This window comes from Eubalaena glacialis, chromosome 5 (genome assembly GCF_028564815.1).
Source record: "Eubalaena glacialis isolate mEubGla1 chromosome 5, mEubGla1.1.hap2.+ XY, whole genome shotgun sequence".
Classification (NCBI taxonomy): Eukaryota; Metazoa; Chordata; class Mammalia; order Artiodactyla; family Balaenidae; genus Eubalaena; species Eubalaena glacialis.
The window spans coordinates 119,016,837-119,039,455 of record NC_083720.1 but is presented as its reverse complement, the minus strand read 5'-3'; the positions used below and the strand labels follow the sequence as shown (position 1 = coordinate 119,039,455).

The window sequence follows — 22,619 nt, the reverse complement described above, 5'->3', positions numbered from 1 at the left end:
TTGTCACCCATCCTTTCCCATGCCGAAACCTCAAACTTTTTAAGTGGCATGCATGACTTAACGTGGTGGTCCCATTTGGACAGGATTTTCTTTTTGAACTTTAGTTTGAAAAGGGTATACTAACAAGAAGTTTCCTTCCATATATAGACAAATACAGTGTAAGGGAGGAAAAAATACCTGAAACGACTAGTTTTTTTGGGGGGGTCTTAGTTGAAACATCATTCTGGAGTGAGGGAGAAATAAGTGTTTTCCACAAATCTCTTATTTTCTCCTTTGTGTGATTGGAGCGTAGAAACTCACTCCAGCTTCTGTTGATTGTTTGATGTCCTTCATCATAAGCCATTTACTGCTCCCTCCCATGGGTAGGTACCACCACTGAAGGCTTATACTTTTGGTGACTCAGCTGTGGTAATTACCTACTCATTTGATGATTTATGGAAATCTGCATACATTCCTGATTTGCTTTGATGCTCTCAGTAGTTCCACGAGAGCGTGTACGTTATCTCCATTGTGCACATGAAGAACTGAAGTTCAGAGAGGTTTGGAACTGACTTGTTGGGGTGGTGAGGCTGGTCAGGGTTGTGGCGGGATTTAAGCCCAGGTGTGTGGTCCCTTGCTGCACTCTCCTCCCTGCTGCCAGGTCACAGCCAAGTGCAGTAGCCCAGCCTTACAAGGCTCGGAGATGCCACCACACTCAGAATGCTTGCCTTTCCCACCATCCTTTCTGTTTATTTCAACCAGGGTTGACTTTTTCCTTTTCAGAATTAATTGTGCTGCCCTCCTTCTCTTCCTCCTTCAACTCTACTTCTTCTTCTTTTTTTTAGTGCCTGTTTTACATCTTCTTTAGAGTTTACTAGATATTTGAAAGGGCATTTGTAAAAAATGCATCATTAATGTACTTTTAGGACAAAGAAAACTAATTTAGAATAAATGTCAGAAATGTTACATAGGGGCTTCTAGTAAGTATTTCTTGGATGAGTGTATAGATTGTAACATTAATGTGAAAGATTACCCATAAAAGACTTTTTAAGTTTATGTGTCATTTCTGTTTTGGTTGATCATGTATTAGTCTTCAGAAAGATAATATGATGAGTATAAACCTTAGAAGTGTGGGACCAGACTTACCATCCTTTTCCCCCACTGACTTCTTGTTCTTCTAATAGGGATTTTGCCATTAAGGGTACTGCCTGTTTCCCCTGTCATAACACAGTGTGATAGCAATCATGCCACCTGAAACAAGTTCAAATATATAGACACTGCAAAATGCCACATGCTGTAAGCCATGGCTACTGAGTAATACCTTATAATTATAGTAGTAGTAGTAATAATAATAGCTGTACATGCTTTGCAGTTGTGAATATTTAACTGCTGTGTCCAGTTCTCCCCTACTACCAGCCCAACCCTTATCCTTTTACTTCGATCTTCACTACAGATTTTCTGAAGTGCTAGAAATGTCTGATAAAAGAATATGGCTTATAATATGATAAGAAATTGTATGTAATGTTTTTATAGGAAACCACAGAATTCAATATTTGTGGTTTGGCTGTTTAAAAATGAGCCATTTGGTCAAGGTTTGAATTATTTTTTTCTTCCTTGCTTGCTCACCAGATGTGAAAACCTGCAATGAGGTGGACCTGGAGAATTCTATAGATTGGGAAGTGAAGACAATAACGAGTGCCCTGAAACAGTATTTGAGGTGAGCTCCTCTCGGTAGCGGGGCGTGGGGAGAGCGGACTGTTGGGATGTTTAACACACAGCAAATGCAGACTCCGAACATGCATCTCAAAAGTCAAAGCTTATGAGAAGGGAGAACATTTATGAGGTACCTAATGATGTCCCAGGAAGTGTGGGACATAGTCAGTGAACATCAGTTGATAGATAAATTGCAACAGAACAGAACTGGAATAGACTTAGGTTTTGAAATAGAGTCTGTTGTGGATGTGAGTTTTTGGAATTAAATGCTCTGAAGCAGTAAGGAAGAAGGCTGTTTATTACATTCATTGAATCTTTTCTTTATGTTGTGGGCTAAAATGAAGATGTTTTAGTTTAAGTGTAAACCATGTGAACTTAAAGGCTTATAATGATGACATACAGATACAGAGCAATTTGAAAAGAAGTTTACTTGATGAGGTTTTTTTTTTTTTTTTAAGATAAACTTTGAGTTTTACATTTACTATAGGAAGTATCTAGGATTAGAGTTCGAAAAGGTTCAGCATCTCTGAGCATTCACCTTTCTTGAGAAAAGAAAGGAAATGAATGATCACAAAGCTTGAGGTTAGATGAAGGACAAGTACACGGAGTAAAGGAATGGAAAACAGTCACGACTGTAATTCTTAGGCTGTGGGTCCACTGGGGACTTTGCTTTCTGTCTGGCAGACAAATGGCACTGCTCCCCCAGCATCAGTTCTTTTTAACCAACACACAGGATTGATTTTCAGGTAAATACTATTTGGGTTCCAACAAGCACATTTGAATCAACTTATATTACATATTTTGTGTTTTAAAAAATTTGTATATTTTAAAAATTTCAAATTTATACAAGCGGAGAGATGAGTATAATGACTCCTCATGGGCCTATTATCCTGCTCTTCGGTTTTCAACATTCGACACTTCTTGTTTCATTAGTCTCTCTACTGCCACTTTTTGGAATAATACTTTAAAGATTTTCTATAACATATTGCTGCACTCATAAATACTTGAGTGGATATCTCAAAAAAGATAAGGACTTACAAAAAAGGATGTTATAGAAAAGACAAAAAGAATATAATTATCATACCTAACAAAATGCGTATGATCCAGTACTCAATCTGTGTTCCATTTTTATAGATTTTTTTTCCAAAAACGTATTTTAATGTTTGTTTGAATTCCTGCAGGATTTCAACAGTGTCAGCACATTTCATTTGGTTGATACGTTTTAAGTCGTTTTTCATTTGTGCAGTCCCCTCCCTCTACCCCGCGCCCGCCAGCATTTAATTTGTTGATGAACCTGAGTCATTTTTTAAAATAGAATTTTCCACATTTTAGATATGGCTGGTGGTATCCTCAGGTTTCTCTGGTATCTGTCATATTTCCTATAAGCTAATAGTTAAATCTATAGGCTTCGTTAGATTCAGATTCGGCTTTTGTTGGTTTATTTATTGCAAGAATACATCATAGCAGTGCTTATATTCTTCCTGTTGTGTTGTTACATCAGGAGGCCTGTGTTGTCCAGTTGGCCCACTTTTTAATGAAATTAACATTTATCAGTGGGTTCAGGTGTGTGTTACCTATTTGCAAGTATTTTATTTAAAGAAGATGTTTTTAGCCACTGTTTGAGATTTTTTTTCTTAACCTGTTAAGTACAGTCAGTCCTCTGTATCCACAGGTTGGTCCCACATTCACGGATTCAACCAACCACAGATGGTGTAGGATGTTTACGGTCCACAGTTGGTTGAATCTGTGGAAACTCAGGCCAGACTGTAGAACTTGAGCATCTGCAGATTTTGATATCCAAAGTGGGTCCTGGAACCAATCCCCTGCTGATGCTGAGGGACGACCTTATTATTACCCCTGTTCTAGAAAGGGGTAAAATGAAGGCTAAATCTTTGTGCTTATGTTTAGTTTGCCACTGGTAGTGACTAACTGGTTTAGATGAGGATTATGGTAATATCTCATTAGCCCCAACCCTGGGATTGGAATATACGCTTCCTGGTGATATTGACATCTTATGTGGTTTGTTCATTGCAATATCTCAGCATCTAGAGCTAACTCTGTCACTCAAATACGAGAGCAGAGGTTCTAAACTGGGGATGATTTTGGTACCCTCCAGCCCTACTCCAGGGCTCTTTGGCAATATTTGGAGACATTTTTGGTTGGCAAGATTGCTGAAGAGGGGTGCTGCTGGCATCTAATGCGTGGAGACCAGGGATGGACTGCTGAACATCTGCAGTGCGCGAGACGGCCCTCCCCTGTCCCCAGATGTCCAAAATGTCAGTAGTGCTGAGGTTGAGAAAGCCTGTATTAGACGGATGAAGGACAGAATGGGTGAAGGTTATAAAAGTAAAATAAATTTCCTATGTTAATCTGACCAGCAGAGGATGGTGCCTTGCCAGGAGGTAGCTTTAAATTTATTTATTTATTTATTTATGGCTGTGTTGGGTCTTCGTTTCTGTGCGAGGCCTTTCTCTAGTTGTGGCAAACGGGGGCCACTCTTCATCGCGGTGCGCGGGCCTCTCACTATCGCGGCCTCTCTTGTTGCGGAGCACAGGCTCCAGACGCGCAGGCTCAGCAATTGTGGCTCACGGGCCCAGTTGCTCCGCGGCACGTGGGATCTTCCCAGACCAGGGCTCGAACCCGTGTCCCCTGCATTGGCAGGCAGACTCTCAACCACTGCGCCACCAGGGAAGCCCCCAGGAGGTAGCTTTAAACCCAGTTTACTGTTTGGTAAACTTATGTCTAGTACAGTTCAAAATGATTTGGTTATTGGTTGGAAGCTAAGGGCAAAAATCCAGTTCTTTTGTAGTAAATTGCATGTGTTTTTTTTCCTGCTTCACATGATTCTTTCTTCCCTTGTTGGGGGAATTAGTTTAATAAACTAGAGGATCTTTTTCTTCAATACATACAGTTTCTTTCTGGTTCTTGATACTCTCTGAAGTTAGTTCCTTCTTGTCCCTGGTCTTGTGTTACTTTTTCTGTCTTTTTTTTTCTCTTTACTTTGCTTCATCCTATTGAATTTCACTTTTAAGCAAACATTGCCTACAGAAGAACATTAAGAGATGCTATTTTTGTATGACTTCACTCCTAACAATATACACAGGCTGCCTGAAGGTGATAAAGTGATTATCGTAAAATGGCAGATGCCTTGGGAGATTTGAAAGTTAGGTTGCTGTTCTTTTCCCCTATGTTATTTTTAGCAACTGAAGATGCAGTAATTAGGATTTAATTAATAAGTTTTCTGGTGATGCACCAAATAGGAGAAAACTGAGGTTTTTATTTACCTTCATTTTGGCTACCTGGTTACGGTCAAGCAAGGGTGTTTCTTTTAGCACAAGAGGTGATACAGTGTGATGGTTTGGAGCATGGGCTCTGGAGCCAGCCTGCCTGGGTCACTTATGGCACTATGACACGAAGCTGAATATAGCTTTCCTCACCGAAGAAGCTGTTGCCCTTGAATTCTTTTCGCTGCAAATATTGTATTGGAGGTTGGAAATAGAAGAAGTGAAATAGCCAAACATCCCCATCCCCCCTCCGTCCCCCAACAAACACTAAACTAAAATGAGGAGCAAAGGCTCCAGGGTCTGGGAGATAGAAAAAGATGTGCAGTAGACACATGTATGGCATCTCCCGTTTTCTTCTTCTGACTTGAGGCAAAGTTTTTTTTTTTTTTTTTAAAAACTAAAACGAGGGTTGGATACCAGCCCTCTGGTTGATTTCCCATCTATTCTGACCATAATTTTGATTTCCGGTCATGTGTTCATTTCAGCATTTTCCCATTGTCAGGGGAGGGATTAGCTATTTTGTGAGGTTTGTAGTAAAATGATTTTACCTGGAAGAAACTTCTAAGCCTGGAAATGAGAATGGGACTTTTGGGGAAGAAAATGCCATCTTAGTAAATATTATGCTTTATACCCCTAGACAGATCCCAATGAGAGGTAGCTCATGTTGGGTGAGAAGCCGACAGGTATGATGACTCAATATAATGAATTTTGTATGGGGAACTTGTCATTTTTATTACTGCTTCCCCAACATTAACAATACTTAATACTTATTTTTTTATGCTGCATTGCCTGGCTAGACATACAGCAATGATATAAGCAGCATGTAGAAGATACCTAGATACAAATTCATTTTTATTGGAAAAGAAATGCTCTCTATGGGGTTTCTGAATGTTCTCATTTTTCCCCCTTTCTTTTCAAAACCCTTTAACTTTCATTCTCTGACAGATTAGCATTTTCCTTCATCGCTACTTCCTGCTTGTTCGCGTTTTGAAACAAAACCAAAGGTTTCCTTCTGATTGCCTCTTCTTTTTCTTTATTTAGTCTGTGGTGTAATTCATTTTATTTTTCTTCTCTAAATGAGAGTGTAGGGGATGAAGGGGAGGGAGAGAGGAAATAAAAGAACAGTTTTTTCTTCACTAGTGCTTTTAAGTTTTAGTTTCAGCCTCTACAGCTGTCATTTCATGTGAACACGCGTGCATGTGTGTGTCCGTGTGTGTCCTGCAGCATCAAACACTGTATGTAAGATAAAATGGTGGCTACTAGGGGATGGTGGAGGGATAAGATTGTTGGTATATAAGGGTACAAACTTGTAATGAGTAGTAAATAGACCCTAGAGATCTAATGTACAGTATAATGAATGTAGACAATAATAGTACACTATAATTACGTAATGTGATAAATATTGATACATCGGTGATATCACAATATATAAATGTATCAAAATAACAGGCTGTACACCTTAAACTTATCCAATGTTCCAAGTGAAATTTATTCAATAAAAAATTGTATGTAGGGAACATAATCTGTAAATATGTTTTTCCATCTATTTTGTTAAAGTTTTATTGACGTGTAACTGACGTACAATAAACTGCATATATTTATAGTATACATTTTGATAAGTTTGATGTGTGCATACATCTGTGAAGCCATCACCAAAATCAAGTGGATGAACCCTCCCATCGCCCCCAGAGTTTCCTCAAGCCCCTTTGAACTCCCTGTCTCTCACTTTTCTCTTCTCATTCCCTCATCCCTGGGCAAACCAGCTTTCTGTCACTATACATTAATTTGCACTTCCTATAATTTCATATAAATGGAGTAACATAGAATGTACTTTTTAAAATCTGGGTTCTTTCACTCAGCATAATTACAGATTCACCTGTGTTGTAGCAAGGACCAATAGTTCATTCCTTCTCAATGCTAACTAGTGTTCCATTTTATGGATACACCACAAATTTCTGTTTTATCCATTTACCTGTTAATAAATATTTGGGTTGTTTGTAGCTTTTGGCTATTATAAATAAAGCTACTAAAAATCTTTGTGTACAAATCTTTGAGTGAACACAAGCTTTCATTCCTCTTGGGTAAATCCTAAGAGTATAACGCCTGGATTGTACGATAAGGGTATGTTTAACTTTTGGGGAAACGGACAAACTTTTTTCCAAAGTGGTTGTATTTCATTACATTTCCACTTACGATGTACAAGAGTTCCATTTCCTTTACATCCTTGCCAAATCTTGATATTTCGGATACAAGTCTTTAGATAATGTGCTTTGCAAATGTTTTCTTCATGGCGTCATGGCTTGTATTTTCATTCCCTTAAAAGTGCCTTGCAAAGAGCATTTAAAAATTTTGATGAAGTTGAATTTACTAGTTTTTATGGACTGTACTTTATGGATTGTGCTTTTACCTAATCCGAAGTCACAAAGATTTTATGTTTTCTTCTAGAAGTTTAATAGTTTTAGGTTTTACAGTTAGATCTATGATCTATTTTAAGTTAGTCGTTGTGTAAGATATAGAATATGGATCCAAGTTCACTTTTGAATATGGATGTCCAATTGTTTCAGTACCATTTGTGGGAAAAACTATCCTTTCTCCACTGAATTGTCTCTTGAGATGATCTTACAGTTTTTCTTTTTTAGTTTGGTGAGTTGCACTGATTTTATTTTTACTATTAAGGCAGTGACATTTCTGTGATAAACCCAGCTTGGTCATGATGTATTATCCTTTTATTTATCTTGTTGAATTCCAGTTGCTAACGTTTTATTTAGAATAGTTGCATCTACATTCATGAGTAATATCGGTCTGTAGTTTTCTTACAATGTATTTAATTTTGGTACTAAGGTAAATGCTGACATCAAAGAATGAGTTAGAAAATATTCCCTCTTCTACTTTCTGGAAGGATTTGCATAGAATTGGTATTATTTCTTTTTTAACTGTTTGGTAGAATTTATCAGTGACTCATTTGGGCCTAGAGCTTTCTTATTGGCAGGATTTTTAACTACAAATTCATTTTCTCTAATAGATATGGGTTACCTATTTCTCAGGTTACCTATTTCTTTTGGAGTGAGATTTAATAGTTTGTGTCTTTTGAGACATTTGTCCATTTCATCTAAACTGTTGAATTTGTGGGCATGAATATTTTCATAATATTTTATTTTCTTTTTAATACTTTAGAACCTGCAGTGATTCTTCAGTCACCTCTATTATTTCTGATTGGTGATTTGTGTTTTCTATCTTTTGTTTCCTAATTATTATGGCTAGACTTACCAACTTTATTGATTATTTCAAAGAACCAGTTTTTGGATTTATTTATTTTCTCTGTTTTTGTTTGTTTGTTTTCTGTTTAACTGATTTCTGCTCTGATCTTTGTTTCTGTTTTTCTGCTTATTTTGGGTTTAATTTACTCTCTTTTTGGCTGTAAGGTAGAAAGTTTAAGACCTTTCTTTTTTCTAACATAGGTACTTAGTGGTATAAATTTACCGCCAAATACTGCTTTACCAACATCCCTTAAATTCTGATATGTTGTATTTTCATTTTTGTTTCGATTCAAAATACTTCCTGATATTCCTTTCTTTGAGGTTTTCTAGATATCTCTGTTATTGATTTCTAATTTAATTTTTACTGTAATCAGAGAAATACCCTGTATAAATTGAACCCTTTTAAATTTATGGAGATTTGTTTCATGGTCCAGAATATCTTTATCTTGATAAATGCTTCATATGCACTGGGAAAGAATGTGTCTTCTGTTGCTTTTGGATGGCGTTTCATTTAGGTGATGGACGTACCAGTCAGGTGAAGTTGGTTGATAGCTTTGGTCAAATCTTCTCTATCCTAACTGATTTTGTCTACTCGTCCTATCAGTTATTGAGACAGAGAGGTATTTAAGTCTCTAGCCATATTTGTGGATTTGTCTATTTCTCCTTGCAGTTCCATCCATTTTTGCTTCCTGGATTTTGAAGATCCTGTTATTAGACCCACTAACATTTAGGATTGTTAAAAAACAAACAAACAACCATTTAGGATTATTATGTCTTCTTGATGAATTGACCTCTTTATCAATATGAAATGACCTTCTTTATCCCTGGCATTTTTTTGGCTTTTGCATATGTTTAAAATTTTTGTGTGTGTGTATCTTTGATTTCTTTTTTTTTAATGCATTTGAAGAGGAATTTCTGGGCTACGTGATTTAAACCTTTTAAAAATTTTTATCTTTTATCTTGCCAGATTGCCCTCCAGAAGGGCTGTACAGATTGATAACTTGTCTTAGTGTTCTTTAGGTGTTTATAGAGTCTGGAGATCTGGTCTTTTAAAAGTTAAGATATGTATAAATGTTGATTGAACTGTAACATTCTGTTGACCACAGGATAAAAATCTACCATTTATGTAATCTGGTTGTAGAAAATTAAAATGATATAGGTGTTTTTTAAGTTGTGATCAATTTTATTTCATTTCTCTGTTGTTTCATTGGCATACATCAGTATTGGATATCATATTTTTATAATAGAGATGTAAGAGAAGAGGACTGGAGGGACTTCCCTGGTGGTCCACTGGTTAAGAGTTCACCTTCCAGTGCAGAGGGTGTGGGTTCGATACCTGGTCGGGGAGCTAAGATCCCACATGCCTCATGTCCAAAACAAAAACAAAAACAAAACAAAACATAAAACAGAAACAGTATTGTAACAAATTCAATAAAGACTTTAAAAATGGTCCACATCAAAAAAATCTTAAAAAAAAAAAGAGGGATTTCTTTAAATTTGTTTAATCTTTTCCATATTTTTTTTGTGGCATCTTCAGTTAATATCCTAGAGGTGATTTTCAAAATTATATGTTTATATTTGGTTGGATAGAATATTTGACTTTAAATAAGTTAGTATGTGGAAGGAAGTTTTATACATGAAATCAGATGTTTATAAAGGTACTTTCCAAGATTAAATATGAAATACTATGTGCTTAGATCTGATAGAGATTTGTGACTGCTTAAGCTTGGACAGTGTGTGGTGCAGATAACACTTAATAAAGGAATCCATTTGAATGATGTATCTTTTTTGATATGTAAAAGTATTTCCTAGGGAAGTTTTCCACATTAAGAAATGCATGACATATTTAATATCCTTTTATAAAAAATGAATGCAAAAAGAGGGGACCTATTTGCATTTGTTTGGTAATTCTAAGCTGTCCTTTTAATACAGGAGTCTTCCAGAGCCGCTGATGACCTATGAATTACACGGAGACTTCATTGTTCCAGCCAGTATGTATTACATCGAGGTGATAGAAACAGTTTTGTGATTGACAGTGTGTACAAACTGAAATTTCCACATGAAAAATTTATCTTTATGTTATTGTAATCTGTGTTAAAAATGGAAATCACTTGAGGAGGTGTTTGGTTGCCCCCCCTTTTAGAAGATGAAAAAAGGGACAATTAATATATTTATTTATTCATTCATTCATTCATTCACTCACAGACATTTATTTATCTCCTACTGTGCACTAGTCACTGGTATATAATGAATATATAGAGCCATGAAAGGATTTCTGCCCCCAGGAGCCAATTCTTTAGCAAGTATTGGGGCACACACACCTCTCCCTGTACCATAATGTATATAATAATGGCATGAGCACAGTACGATGGGAACGCAGGAGTATTTAACTTGCAGACGGTTGGGGAGATAAGCAGATTCGGAGAGATTCGCATGTTGGAAATGACTTCACGTAGAAAGATATTGAGATGGAAATTGCAGGCAGAAGGAATATTGTGAGCTCATGCCGGAAGCCCACACAATATTTGGTAGAGAGTGAATTCTATGTGATAAAATGTTAAATGAAAAAGGCTTATAGTTGGTAGCATTTTAATTTGTGATTAAATTTTTTGTGAGTCATACTCATTTCAAGCTTTCTTGTTTTCTCTCTATGATACACTCTGTTACACTCTCTGTTATACACACTCACTTTTTCTATTCCACACTTGGTGTTAAATCATCACAGTCTTCCGAAATATTCTGGTGTTAGGTATTTAATAGTTAAGGAAAGGAAGGTTGAGACATGTTAAGTAACTTGCCAGATTTTGGAGATCTTTATTTAAAATTCAAAACCCCAGTTCCACTGGCTAAAACCTGCAGTATTGGTTTTCACAGGTGCACTGACAGTAGTTGTAACTGTATTTCCATTTCCTTTTATTTTCTTCCCTTGGATGTATTCCATCGTTTAATCTGTTGAAAACTTTAGAGCAATCCCTTTGGGTCCTATGTTACTGCTGCCTGAACATTGCTTTAAATGTATCTTCTTGTGAGGTCCCTGCTCCAGCCAGCATGAAGGTTCCTAGGAGGTTGCAGAAAGAAGAAATAGTTCGGCCCAGTTAGACTCTACATATAAAACAGGCATTTGGAAAAGGCAAAAATATGGTTCTGTTCACTTTTGTTTTCACATGGAAGAGGATTTCTTTTTTCTTTTTAAAGGGAGTTTGTATGATCAAGGAAGTGGGGGAAAGATTTCTTGGCAAAAACTCAAGCAAAAGCTTAGTTGTTTTGATTCTTCCCCGTGGCATTTTTGGCAAACCGGGGGAAGAGAAATTAAACTCTCATTGGAGGACAGTTGTTTCATGTTTGCCTCAGAGACTGGAAAAAGCAGAAGAGTGCCAATTTTAATCTAGAATCCTTTGAGAATTGGAGAAAGATAAAGGGATTATGGAATAAAGTTTTCATTTACCACAAGTTAGTATCATTATCACACCTTGTAACCGAATCCAGTGTGTTTGAAATTCTAACATCGATGTATTTTACCAGATGAAGAGGTAGGAACTTACAAGTGTTTACTAAGTCCCTGGTGGTAGGAGGTGAGTTTCAAGAGTTGTTGAGGCTGTCTTTCAACACTGTGGGAGAAGACATCGTGCAAGTACGAAGGGTAGCGTCACCTCCTAGACAAGTACCTTGTGTTCTGCTTCCTGACTATGTCGGGATCTGACGTAGAGTCTTCACAATGATTTGAATAACAAGCCTGTTCCAGAGAAACACTGTAGCTACTGTAATTATTGGCAGGTATTTGCACCCAAGTGGAGTTACGGTTGGCATGAGACCCATAGTTACCTTTTTTAATGGGGAAAAGTACGTATATTCAATGGGTGTATTTTCATGGCCAACATTTCCAGTGCAGACTTTCATTTTTTATTCAGCTCTCTTGTGAGCGCCCTTCTCTCAGGAAAGAGTGTAGGAGCAGACCCTCTGATCTTTTGCATGTGTCCTTTCCAGTGCTGACTAAAACGGTCACAGAAATCAGGTGGCCAGGATTAGCCTCCTCTTGAATAATGTTGGAAACTTGGAATTGCAGTTAAACTATCATTTTCCATTAACGATGGGAGTGATTCCCTTGTTTTGCTGCAGTGTCTTAGCTGAGCTGACATCTAAAATGATCAAGCATCACCCATCTCTGTTACCGCCTCTCACACCAGCATGGAAACTAAATTTTGATTCTCTTCAGTCATGTGCAGTAGTTTCAGTCTGGTCTGTGGTGTTGAGATGGTCTTTTCTCCCCTCCCTGCTGAGGGTTCTGAAGGTTTCTCCTGGGTCCGTTCATTTCTTCTCGTCAGTTTCTTTCCTGTAGAGCTCCCTTGAGAACCTGTGAGTTAATTTCTGGAGTGTATGATACAAATGTGAATTTTCTTTCTTTGTTGTCACCACAGAAGGCAAACATCTTTTGTTTTTCATTCTTAAAAGAAGTACCTACTGGTCAATGGTGAATGCATTGAGAAATTAAAAAAAACTTTTTTTTGAAAGCATCCAAATAACCCTTCAGCTGAGGGAGTTAACTTAAAATTGCTAAAAGGAACTGGAGACCCTCTGTCTAGGAAAATCACTCCTGTGTGTCTTCTGTACACACATAGTACTGCACTTCTGGTCACCAAATGTGTGGGTTTTCCCCACACCAGCCAATTCTGTGATGCCGGCTGAGTGTCCTGCAGTTGGATTCAGGTCTGATTCTGTTTATCTGGCGTTAGCCTCTGATCCCACAAGTTAAGGACTCGTCCTACAAAACTGCCCCCCCATGAAAGACACCAGTTCCAAGTCCCAGGTTATCCCTGGTACTTTTGACTGACCGGCTAGAAATCAGCTTTCTTGTAACCCCTACCTTGGACATGAGAATTTGCTAGAGTGGTCACAGAACTCAGGGAAATGCAAATGTCCGTTTACCAGCTTATGGTATAATAAAGGATATGGTAAAGGATACAGATGAACAGTCAGGTACACAGGGCAAGGTCCAGAAGTGTCCTGAGTGCAGGAGTTTTTGTCCCGTGAAGTTGGGGGGTGCCACCCTCCTGGCATATAGATACGTTCACCCACTTGGAAGCTGTCCATACCCTGTGCTAGGGGGATTTTTATGAAGGCTTCATCCTGTAGCCATGATGGATTGTTAGCTCCATTTCTTGCCCCCTCCCCTCTCCAGAGAATGGTGGGTAGATCTGAAAATTCCAAGCTTCTAACCTCTCTTGTGACCAGCCCCCATCTAGAAGCCCACCAAAAGTCACCTCATTAAAACAGAAGATGTTCTTATCAGCCCCCAAATTCCAGGGGACTTAGGAGCTTGGTGGCAGACATTCCAATCACTCAGGAAGTGACAGAGCCCCTAGGAGCTCTGTATCAGAAACTAGAAATACTAGAACAAAAGACTCTCTGAGCACCCCCGAATACAAGGGTTTTAGGAGCTCAGCATCAGGAACTGGGTGCAGAGACCAGTATACGTATATTTATTATTATGTCACACCATCCATCTTGCAAGAGAATATAATGGGCTTTTAGTATAGAAATTTGTAAGATGAAAATACAGTTTGCTTGGTTTACGCAGGAATCAGAAGGTCGTGCCCAGCTGGGGAAGGCTGGCAGGCATTTACCTGGATCTCTTACTGCATGATGTTTATTACCTTTGAGAATGTTGTAGTCCTTGGTGTGTGTCTCAGCCTTTCAGGCTCAGAGTCTGTGACGGATCATATTGGTAAGAATTGGATCCATGCTTCAGGGCTGGACTCATGTTAAACTTGGTTTGAGAATGACAGCTGAAGCCTGGACGCCTAATATGGCATCACACGAAAAATTTCTGTCCCCCAAACCAGAACACTTGTCTTGCTGTGTTCAGTGTGTTTAGTAGTAGTAGTCAAGGTACCTGGGAAGCAAAATCATAATCACAAAGTTCTTTAGTCACTTATGATGAAAAAGAAAGCTATTATAGGATCCAAGGCACTGGCATTTGCTTAGCCAGAATGTTCTATCCTTATTGGTAAACCTGCAGGGGAAACAAGACAAAATCATGTTGTCTTGGTGGGGAGGGACTCAGAAATCTGGAAATTAAAGGAATTGGATGCTTAATGACATCAAGCTATCTTAGCCTGCTGTAGTCAATTTCTGGTATTAGATAGTGCCTCCCACAGAAGAACTGGGATGCTTGATGTCTGGTAATTGAAGCCCCTTGTGATGTGGGAAGTGCTTGAATGGTTACTGCTAATGCTTTCCTGAAATTACAGTATTACTGACTGATGACGTTTAAATATCAAATTTAAGTTTCCCTGTCTGTGTGTCTTTGATAAGGTCCAGTAAGCTACGCTCCTATCTTTTTCAGTCTCCATTAGCTGGCACAGCAACATAAGCAGATAGACATTAAGTGTTGTAGATGCTGATTTGTAGTTTCACAATTAAAAATGCTTTTGCTATTACAGTAAACTCCGGTCCCTGGCATTCGTCAGGAATTTAGTGTTATGATTAATTCAGTATCTCAGATTTTTAAAAAGTTATGCTGTGCATTCTTTGTAATTTATATCAATTAAAATATAATGAAATGCACATAGCATAAGCAACTAAGGGTAATTTATCTTAGAAAACTTTTTGAGTACCTTAAAGTTATTATTGTAGCCACATGAAAATGCCCATTAATACAAAGCTTTAATTAATATCAAAATGAACAAGATGGAGAAAAAGTTTTACTGTACACAAATTCTTCTTTTTGGAAGAAGAGGGAAAAAGCAGACTTGGAAAAGAATGTGTGTATGATTTCAAACGAGATGGGAGTGAGCTGGTGGGAGAGGGACTCAAAAAAGCAAGTGGAAGGTTTTGATTTTATTTTTAAAACTGATTCTAGTATTTTCCACTTAGAAATGAAGACCCTTATCCTTAGAAGGTGGGAAGCTATTTTCCTATCTTGTGTTTCTCAATAAGTAATAAATCAAAAAATATTAAAGTTGGGTTTTCTTTGGAGGAAGATGATTATTAATGACAAGACACACATGAGTTAGAAAGTGTTTCAGTGCAGTTTTCAAAAATTTTCAGTTTTTGAATGTACAGAATTCTTATTGTAGGCAGTTATCCTTTTCTTCCTTTGGAATTTTTGACTGTTTTTCAGAGTCCCTGCTTTAATTTCATTTTAAAAATCAAAGCTGTGAGTTGAAAATGCTATTATATTTTTATTGCTTTCATTTTCCTCCAGCTTTGATTTAGTAAGGCATTATCTTGGTTTTAACTCCAGATTAAAAACTTGATTGTAATTTATCACCTAACTCTTTAGATAGTTGTATTTTTATTTTCGAAGACAAATGTAGTCTGTATCAAAGAGTCTTTTACATGATTTGATTGTTTGCGTTCTGCTTTATCATGTGCCTGTTCATTTCCTAGCCTTTTCTCTCCCCTCCCTTTAGCAACAATGTGTTCTGTGTTGTAAAATCTCATTCCTCCCTCTCAGACACTACTCCTGGAAGTGTAAATTGGAACAAACTTAACTTTACAAACATTGGGAGCAATCTAAATATTCATAAAATTGATGGTGTGCACTCCATTTAAAGACATGGAGAGATGTCCATTATATATATATATATATTTTAAAATTAATTAATTAATTTCATTTATTTATTTTTGGCCACGTTGGGTCTTTGTTGCTGCGCGCGGGCTTCCTCTAGTTGCGGCGAACGGGGGCTACTCTTTGTTGCGGTGCGCAGGCTTCTCGTTGCGGTGACTTCTCTTGTTGCGGAGCACGGGCTCTAGGCACGCGGGCTCAGTAGTTGTGGCGCACGAGCTAAGCTGCTCTGTGGCATGTGGGATCTTCCCGGAGAAGAGCTCGAACCCATGTCCCCTGCATTGGCAGGCGGATTCTTAACCACTGCGCCACCAGCGAAGTCCCTCCATTATATATTAAATGAAATAGGCTGTTTGAACATCTCATTACAAAAAAGGAAGGAAAACTCTGAAATGATTAAATTTAAAAGTTACTAGGGTAGCCACTATAGAGAACAGTATGGAGTGTCCTTAAAAATCTAAAAATAGAGATACCATAGGATCCAGCAATCCCACTCCTGGGCATATATCTGGCAAAGATGAAAACTCTAATTCAAAAAGATATACGCACCCCAGTGTTCATAGCAGCACTATTTATAATAGCCAAGACATGGAAGCAGCCTAAATATCCTTCAACAGATGAATGAGTAAAGAAGATGTGTGTGTATACACACATACACACACACAATGGAATATTAGCCATAAAAAAGAATGAAATAATGCCATTTGTAGCAACATGGATGGACCTAGAGATTATCATACGAAGTGAAGTAAGTCAGAAAGAGAAAGACAAATACAATATATCACTTATATGTGGAATCTAAAAAATGATACAAATGAACTTATTTACAAGACAGAAATAGACTCACAGACATAGAAAATAAACTTATGGTTACCAAAAGGGAAAGGGGAGGGGGAGATAAATTAGGAACTTGGGATTAACAGATACACACTACTATATATAAAATAGATAAACAACAAGGACCTACTGTATAGCACAGGTAATTATATTCAATATCTTGTAATAACATAATGAAAAAGGATCTGAAATAATTTTAAAAATTACTAGCTTATCTTAGGTTGAGATTTACTGTGAGTAAGGAACTTTTTGTTGAAACATAACAGAAATGTGCACAAATAATAAGTGTAAATAGTAAGTGTTCAGCTTAATGAATTTTCAGAGTCAAGATAGCCATGTAATCGGCCCCCAGATCAAGAAATAGAACATTGGGGAATTCCCTGGTGGTCCAGTGTTTAGGACTCTGCGCTTTCACTGCCGAGGGCCAGGGTTTGATCCCTGGTTGGGGAACTAAGATCCCACAAGCTGAGTGGTGCAGCCAAAAAAAAAAAAACATTGTCAGAAGCCCTTCCTCATACCCACACGGTCACCATCCACCCCCATGATATGTGAGCATGCTCCTGACTTCTGACACCACAGGTGAGGGTTGCTGCATTTGACCTTTTTTGTAAATGGAATCAAACATAATACACCAATGTGTCTGGCTTCTTTTGCTTATCTTGTGAGATTCATTCCTGTTGAGTGAATCAGTGGATCGTTCGCTCTCATTGCAGTACAATATTCCATGGTATGAATATACCACCACCCTCCTGTTCTGCTCTTGATGGGTACTTGAGTTGCTTCGGTTTTGGACTGTTACCAAGGGTGCTGCTGCCGAGAACATTCTGCTATGTGTCCTTTAGTGAATGGTCCTATGAGTGACATTTTGGGGTCGTCGGGAATGTGTGTGTTCAACATTAGTAGATACTGCCTAACAGTTCTCCAGAGTGGTTGTACCATTTAATTATTCCCACCCAGTTACTCTATGACAGTTCCAGTTTCTTCGTGTCCTTGCCCAAGCTTAATGTTCACTTAAAGCCATCCTGATGGGTGTATAGGAATCCTTTATTGTGGTTTTAATTTCTATTTTTCTGATAACTAATGAGGTTTAGTGCTTTTTCCATACACTTATTGGTGGTATGGCTGTCCCCTTTCATGAAGTTTCTGCTCCATGCTTTTCCCTTTGTTTCTTTTGGGTTCTCTCTCTCTTTTCTGATTTGTAGGAGTTCTGTGTAGTCTGATTGCTTGCTCTTTCTCAACTATATATGTTGCAGATTTTTAGTGTTTTTTTTAACTGAATTTTTATTTTATCTATGTTTGCTAAAATTTTAGCAGAAAAGATATTTAATTTTTACAATGATAAGGAGGTGAAACTATTATCATTTTGAAAAAAAAATTCCCTGAGTCAAGCAGAGAAAGATAAATACTGTATCATCTCACTTATTTGTGGACTCTTAAAAAAAAAAAACCAAACAAAACAAAAAATCCAAGTTCATAGGTACAGAGAACAGATGGGTGGTTGACAGAGGTGGGAGGCCGGGGGGTGGGCAAAGTGGGAGAAGGGGGTCAAAAGGTACAGACTTCCAATTATAAGATAAATGAGAAAAAGAAAAAAAAAGATAAATGAGTCATGAGGATGTAATGTACAGCATGATGGCTATAGTTGATAATACTGTATTGTATATTTGAAAGTTGCTAAGAGAGTAGATCTTTTTTTTAATAAATTTATTTTATTTATTTATTTTTGGCTGCATTGGGTCTTTGTTGCTACACGTGGGCTTCTCATTGCAGTGGCCTCTCCTGCTGCGGAGCACGGGCTCCAGGCGCGCGGGCTTCAGTAGTTGTGGCTCGCGGGCTCTAGAGCGCAGGGTCAGCAGTTGTGGTGCACGGGCTCAGCTGCTCCGTGGCATGTGGGATCCTCCCGGACCAGGGCTTGAACCTGTGTCCCCTGCATTGGCAGGCAGACTCCTAACCACTGCGCCACCAGGGAAGTCCCAAGAGAGTAGATCTTAAAAATTCTCATCACAAGAAAAAAATTTGGTAACTTATTGTGGTGATCATTTTGCAGTGTATCCAAATATTGAATCACTATGTTGTACACCTGAAACTAATATAGTGTTACATGTCAATTGCACCTCAGTTATAAAAACCAAACAAAAAAGCCCCACCAAATTCCCTGTTCTTGATCTGCTTTACCTTTCTTTCCCCTTCCCTTCCTTTTCTCCTGTTTTGAACCATTGGTTTGAAATCCCACCCTCCCCATCCTCTTCAGCACTTCACTCTTTAACCTCCTTTTTTGTAAAAATTGGTAAATTTAGCCGTGGCCCCCTTCTCTGTCTGTCGATTCCCCAGTCTCCCTTAACTCTGGATAGCACTAGCTCCCCAGTCTTTGCAGGTTTCTTCTCACTTGACTTTCTGACGACACTGAAGCTCCCTGGTCCTCTTGTCTCTTCCTCCTCCTGTGCTTTGCTTAGCTCCCTGCTGGCATCTCCCCTGTACGTCTTTGGGGCTCTTTTCCCCACCGCATCCTCTGTTAGCCTCTGAAGTACTCGGGCAGCCTTGGCCACGTGCTGGAGGTCACATCCTTTGGAGAGCGTGGCTGGCCTTCAGCTCTAAAGCCTCTTCCCCTTCCCAGATACCTGCTAGAATACCAGCCCCTGAATGTCACTTTCTCCATCACTTCCACCATCATCTTCCTTCTCAAACCCGCTTCGCTTCCTGGGTTCCTGTCTGTCAGCAGAACTGAGTGTACTGCCAGGTAACCAGGACATGAAACGTCGGTCATCTTTGCCTCCTTCCTTTGACCCGGTAGCTGGTCTGAGGCTAAATCCTGTCAATTCTGCCTCTTCCATAGTAGCTGTGACATAAGAGGAAGACAGACATCAACAGTGACGTGAACAGCATCAACAATGACTGCTAACAGCGGTCCAGTGCCTCTGTATGCCGGCTGCTGGGCCTAAGTGCTTTACAGACGCCGCCTCACGGAATCTCAAGTGGCCTTCTGAGATAGTGCTATTCACTTCATTTAGCAGGTGACGACCCTGAGGCCCAGCAAGGTTAGGTAACTTGCTCAAGGCCACTTAGCAGGTCAGTTGGAAGTGGTGATTCCACCATCTGACTGCAGACTATACTTCTTTGCTCTATTTCCTTATTTGTAGTTTGATCCATTTCCCCACCCCCATCCCCGCCCCTTCCTGCCTCAATACTTCTTGACCACATAGCGGTTCCCTCTTAGTTTGCTGTTTTCCCCATTCTAATTCATCCTCTAAAAATGTCAGGTATGTCTTCCCCCCAATTTAACTCTCCTCATATTCCTTCCTTGCTTTACTTTCGGTGACTAATTTAGAAGCAACCAGTAAAGACAAGTTCTCTTTTTTTTTTTAAAACTAATTTTTATTGGAGTATAGTTGATTTACAGTGTTGTGTTAGTTTCTGCTGTATAGCAAAGTGAATCATTTATACCTATATCTACTCTTTTTTAGATTCTTTTCCCATGTAGGTCATTACAGAGTATTGAGAAGAGTTCCCCGTGCTATACAGTAGGTCCTTATTAGTTATCTATTTTATACATAGCAGTGTGTATATGTCAATCCCGATCTCCCAATTTATCCCTCCCCCGGCTTCCCCCTTGGTAACCATAAGTTTGTTTTCTACATCTGTGACTCTATTTCTGTTTTGTAGATAAGTTCATTTGTACCATTTTTTTTAGATTCCACCTATAAGTGATATCATATATTTGTCTTTCTCTGTCTGACTTACTTCACTCAGTATGACAATCTCTAGGTCCATCCATGTTGCTGCACATGGTATTATTTTGTTCTTTTTTATGGCTGAGTAATATCGGTCTTTACGGACCAAAGTTTGGCTCTGACCACCTTTATATCAGCTTAGGGAGCTGTCTCTGAATAGGCTGTGTATTTTCTCACACTATTTGCTGAATCCTGAATGTACCCCACACCCCTCAGTTCCACCCTTCCCCGAAACCTCTCCCGTTCTTCAAGCCCTGACTCAAACGTTCTCCCTTATGTGAAACCTTCTTGAGCATCCCTGCCAGCTCTCTGTGAACTTCCATAACGATTTGTAACCTTCCTTCCTGCTGTGGTAAACTGAGCACCTAGTTCTTATCAGTCACTTCTTTGACACCCCTGACAACTCTAGCATAATTCTCAATAATAAGCATTTTATTGATTTGTCCCATAATATTCTATCAACACAATAAAGGGAATTTGGACACATTGTTAGTAAGAGCCATGGATGATCATTAATACCAAAGTCTAAGGAATAAAGGTAATATATTCAATATTTGTTCGCTAGAGCTGCTGTGACAAAGTACCACAAACCAGATGGCTTAAAACAGCAGAAATTTATTCTCTCACAGTTCTAGAGGTGAGGTCCCAAATCAGGGTGTCAGCAGAGCCATGCTTCCTTGGAAGGCTCTAGGGAAGGAGCCTTGCCCCATCCACCTTCCGGTGTTTCCTGGCAATCCTTGGCATTCCTTGGCTTGTAGGCGCATCTCTTCAATCTTTGTCTCCATTGATACATGATACTCTCCCGTATGTCTGCCTTCACGTGGCCATCTTCCCTCTATGTCTTTGTTTTCTTATAAGGATACCAGTCATTGGATTAAAGGACCACCCTGCCCCACTGTGGTCTCATTTTAACTAATGATATCTGCAGTGACCTTATTCCAAATAAGCACCGTCAAGTATGTCTCATTATTCTAATGTTTCGACATCTGGGGCCTGACTGACCCTGGGGAGACAGCCCTTCCTGGGGCTAACCAATTCCTAGAGATATTTAACCTGAGCACACTTTCCATGTGCAAACTAACCAATCCAGAGCCCATTTTCCCTCCCCGACCCCATCTTTCGGGTTCTAACACTCCAGACCAATACTCTTCTGCCTTAACCGCCTCAGAGCCAGGTATCAGATAATCAGGAACAGTCTCTATACCCCCGAGCCTGCGGAAAAAATTCACACCAACCAATCTTAAGCCTGCTTACCCTGCCTTGCCTGTTCCTTCATGTGGATACTGCAATAAACCCTCTTGCCCACATTTTCCTTTTGCTCATTGCCTCCTGACCTCCCCGGTGCTTCCCCATGTGGCCCTGCATGGCGTGCCATGCCACCTGTTTCTAGGGATCTGTGAGGATAAGCGTCTTCGTTCCTGAGAGTTGTTTCCATGTCTGCGTGTCTTACCACACCTGATAAAAACAAATCCCTGGTACGTTTAAAAATAGTCACATTCTGAGATACCGGGGTGGAGGGGGGTTTGCAATTTCAGCATATCATTTTGGGGGATAAAGTTTAACCCATAAAAGGGAGGAACCTAATCCTGATATTTTATTTGCATTCCAATGTGGGGCAGTGACCCAGTGACTAGACTCCTCAGGTAAGCGAGGAGCAGACTTGAGATGCAGCGTGCCAGAGGGAGAATCCGTAGTCGCCCTCTGTTCTTAATATCAGCAGAGGGAAAGGCACTAATTGCAGCCCTGCTGAAATTACGTCATAGGGGAGGCATAGAAGATTCATAATAGGGAGAAAGATGGATAGACGGATTTTCTTTTCCTTTGCAAAGTGGCAAAATACATGTAAATTATCTGCTTAAAGATTTAATGGATGAGCTATTGTAATTGTTTTTAGGAATATATTTGATTCTGAGTTCTCTGCTAACCATTTTTTCTTTTTCTTTTCTTTCTTTCTTTTTTTTCTTAAAAGAAAGCGGCAGCCCAGAATCTCGTGTTAACGCTATCCATTTCTTGGTACACAAACTGCCGGAGAAAAATAAAGAAATGTTGGATATTTTGGTGAAACACTTAACTAAGTAAGCCTCTTTTTCTTCCTAACTTGCTTTATTTTGCTCTGGGCACCGTGCGGTGGTGTCGGATATGTAACACTTGGAACTGGGGCTGTTTACACAATACCAGGGACCACACCTGCGAGAGCAGGCTGGACACTTGCCTTATTGTGTGTGTTTTGGACAAGAGTGATGAAATGTGATGC

The 22,619-nt window shown here is 39.0% G+C and overlaps 1 protein-coding gene across 4 annotated transcripts in view; it reads left to right on the top strand.

Annotated features, from left to right (window-relative positions):
• ARHGAP10 (Rho GTPase activating protein 10) overlaps nucleotides 1-22,619 on the top strand; it is a 322,216-nt gene that overhangs the window by 199,463 nt on the left and 100,134 nt on the right. For all 4 annotated transcript variants that reach the window (XM_061191611.1, XM_061191609.1, XM_061191608.1 and 1 more), the window contains exons 15-17: nucleotides 1,609-1,696; nucleotides 10,166-10,224; nucleotides 22,335-22,440. In XM_061191611.1, the coding sequence (XP_061047594.1) occupies nucleotides 1,609-1,696; nucleotides 10,166-10,224; nucleotides 22,335-22,440 (253 nt within the window). The remainder of the gene's footprint in view (nucleotides 1-1,608; nucleotides 1,697-10,165; nucleotides 10,225-22,334; nucleotides 22,441-22,619) is intronic.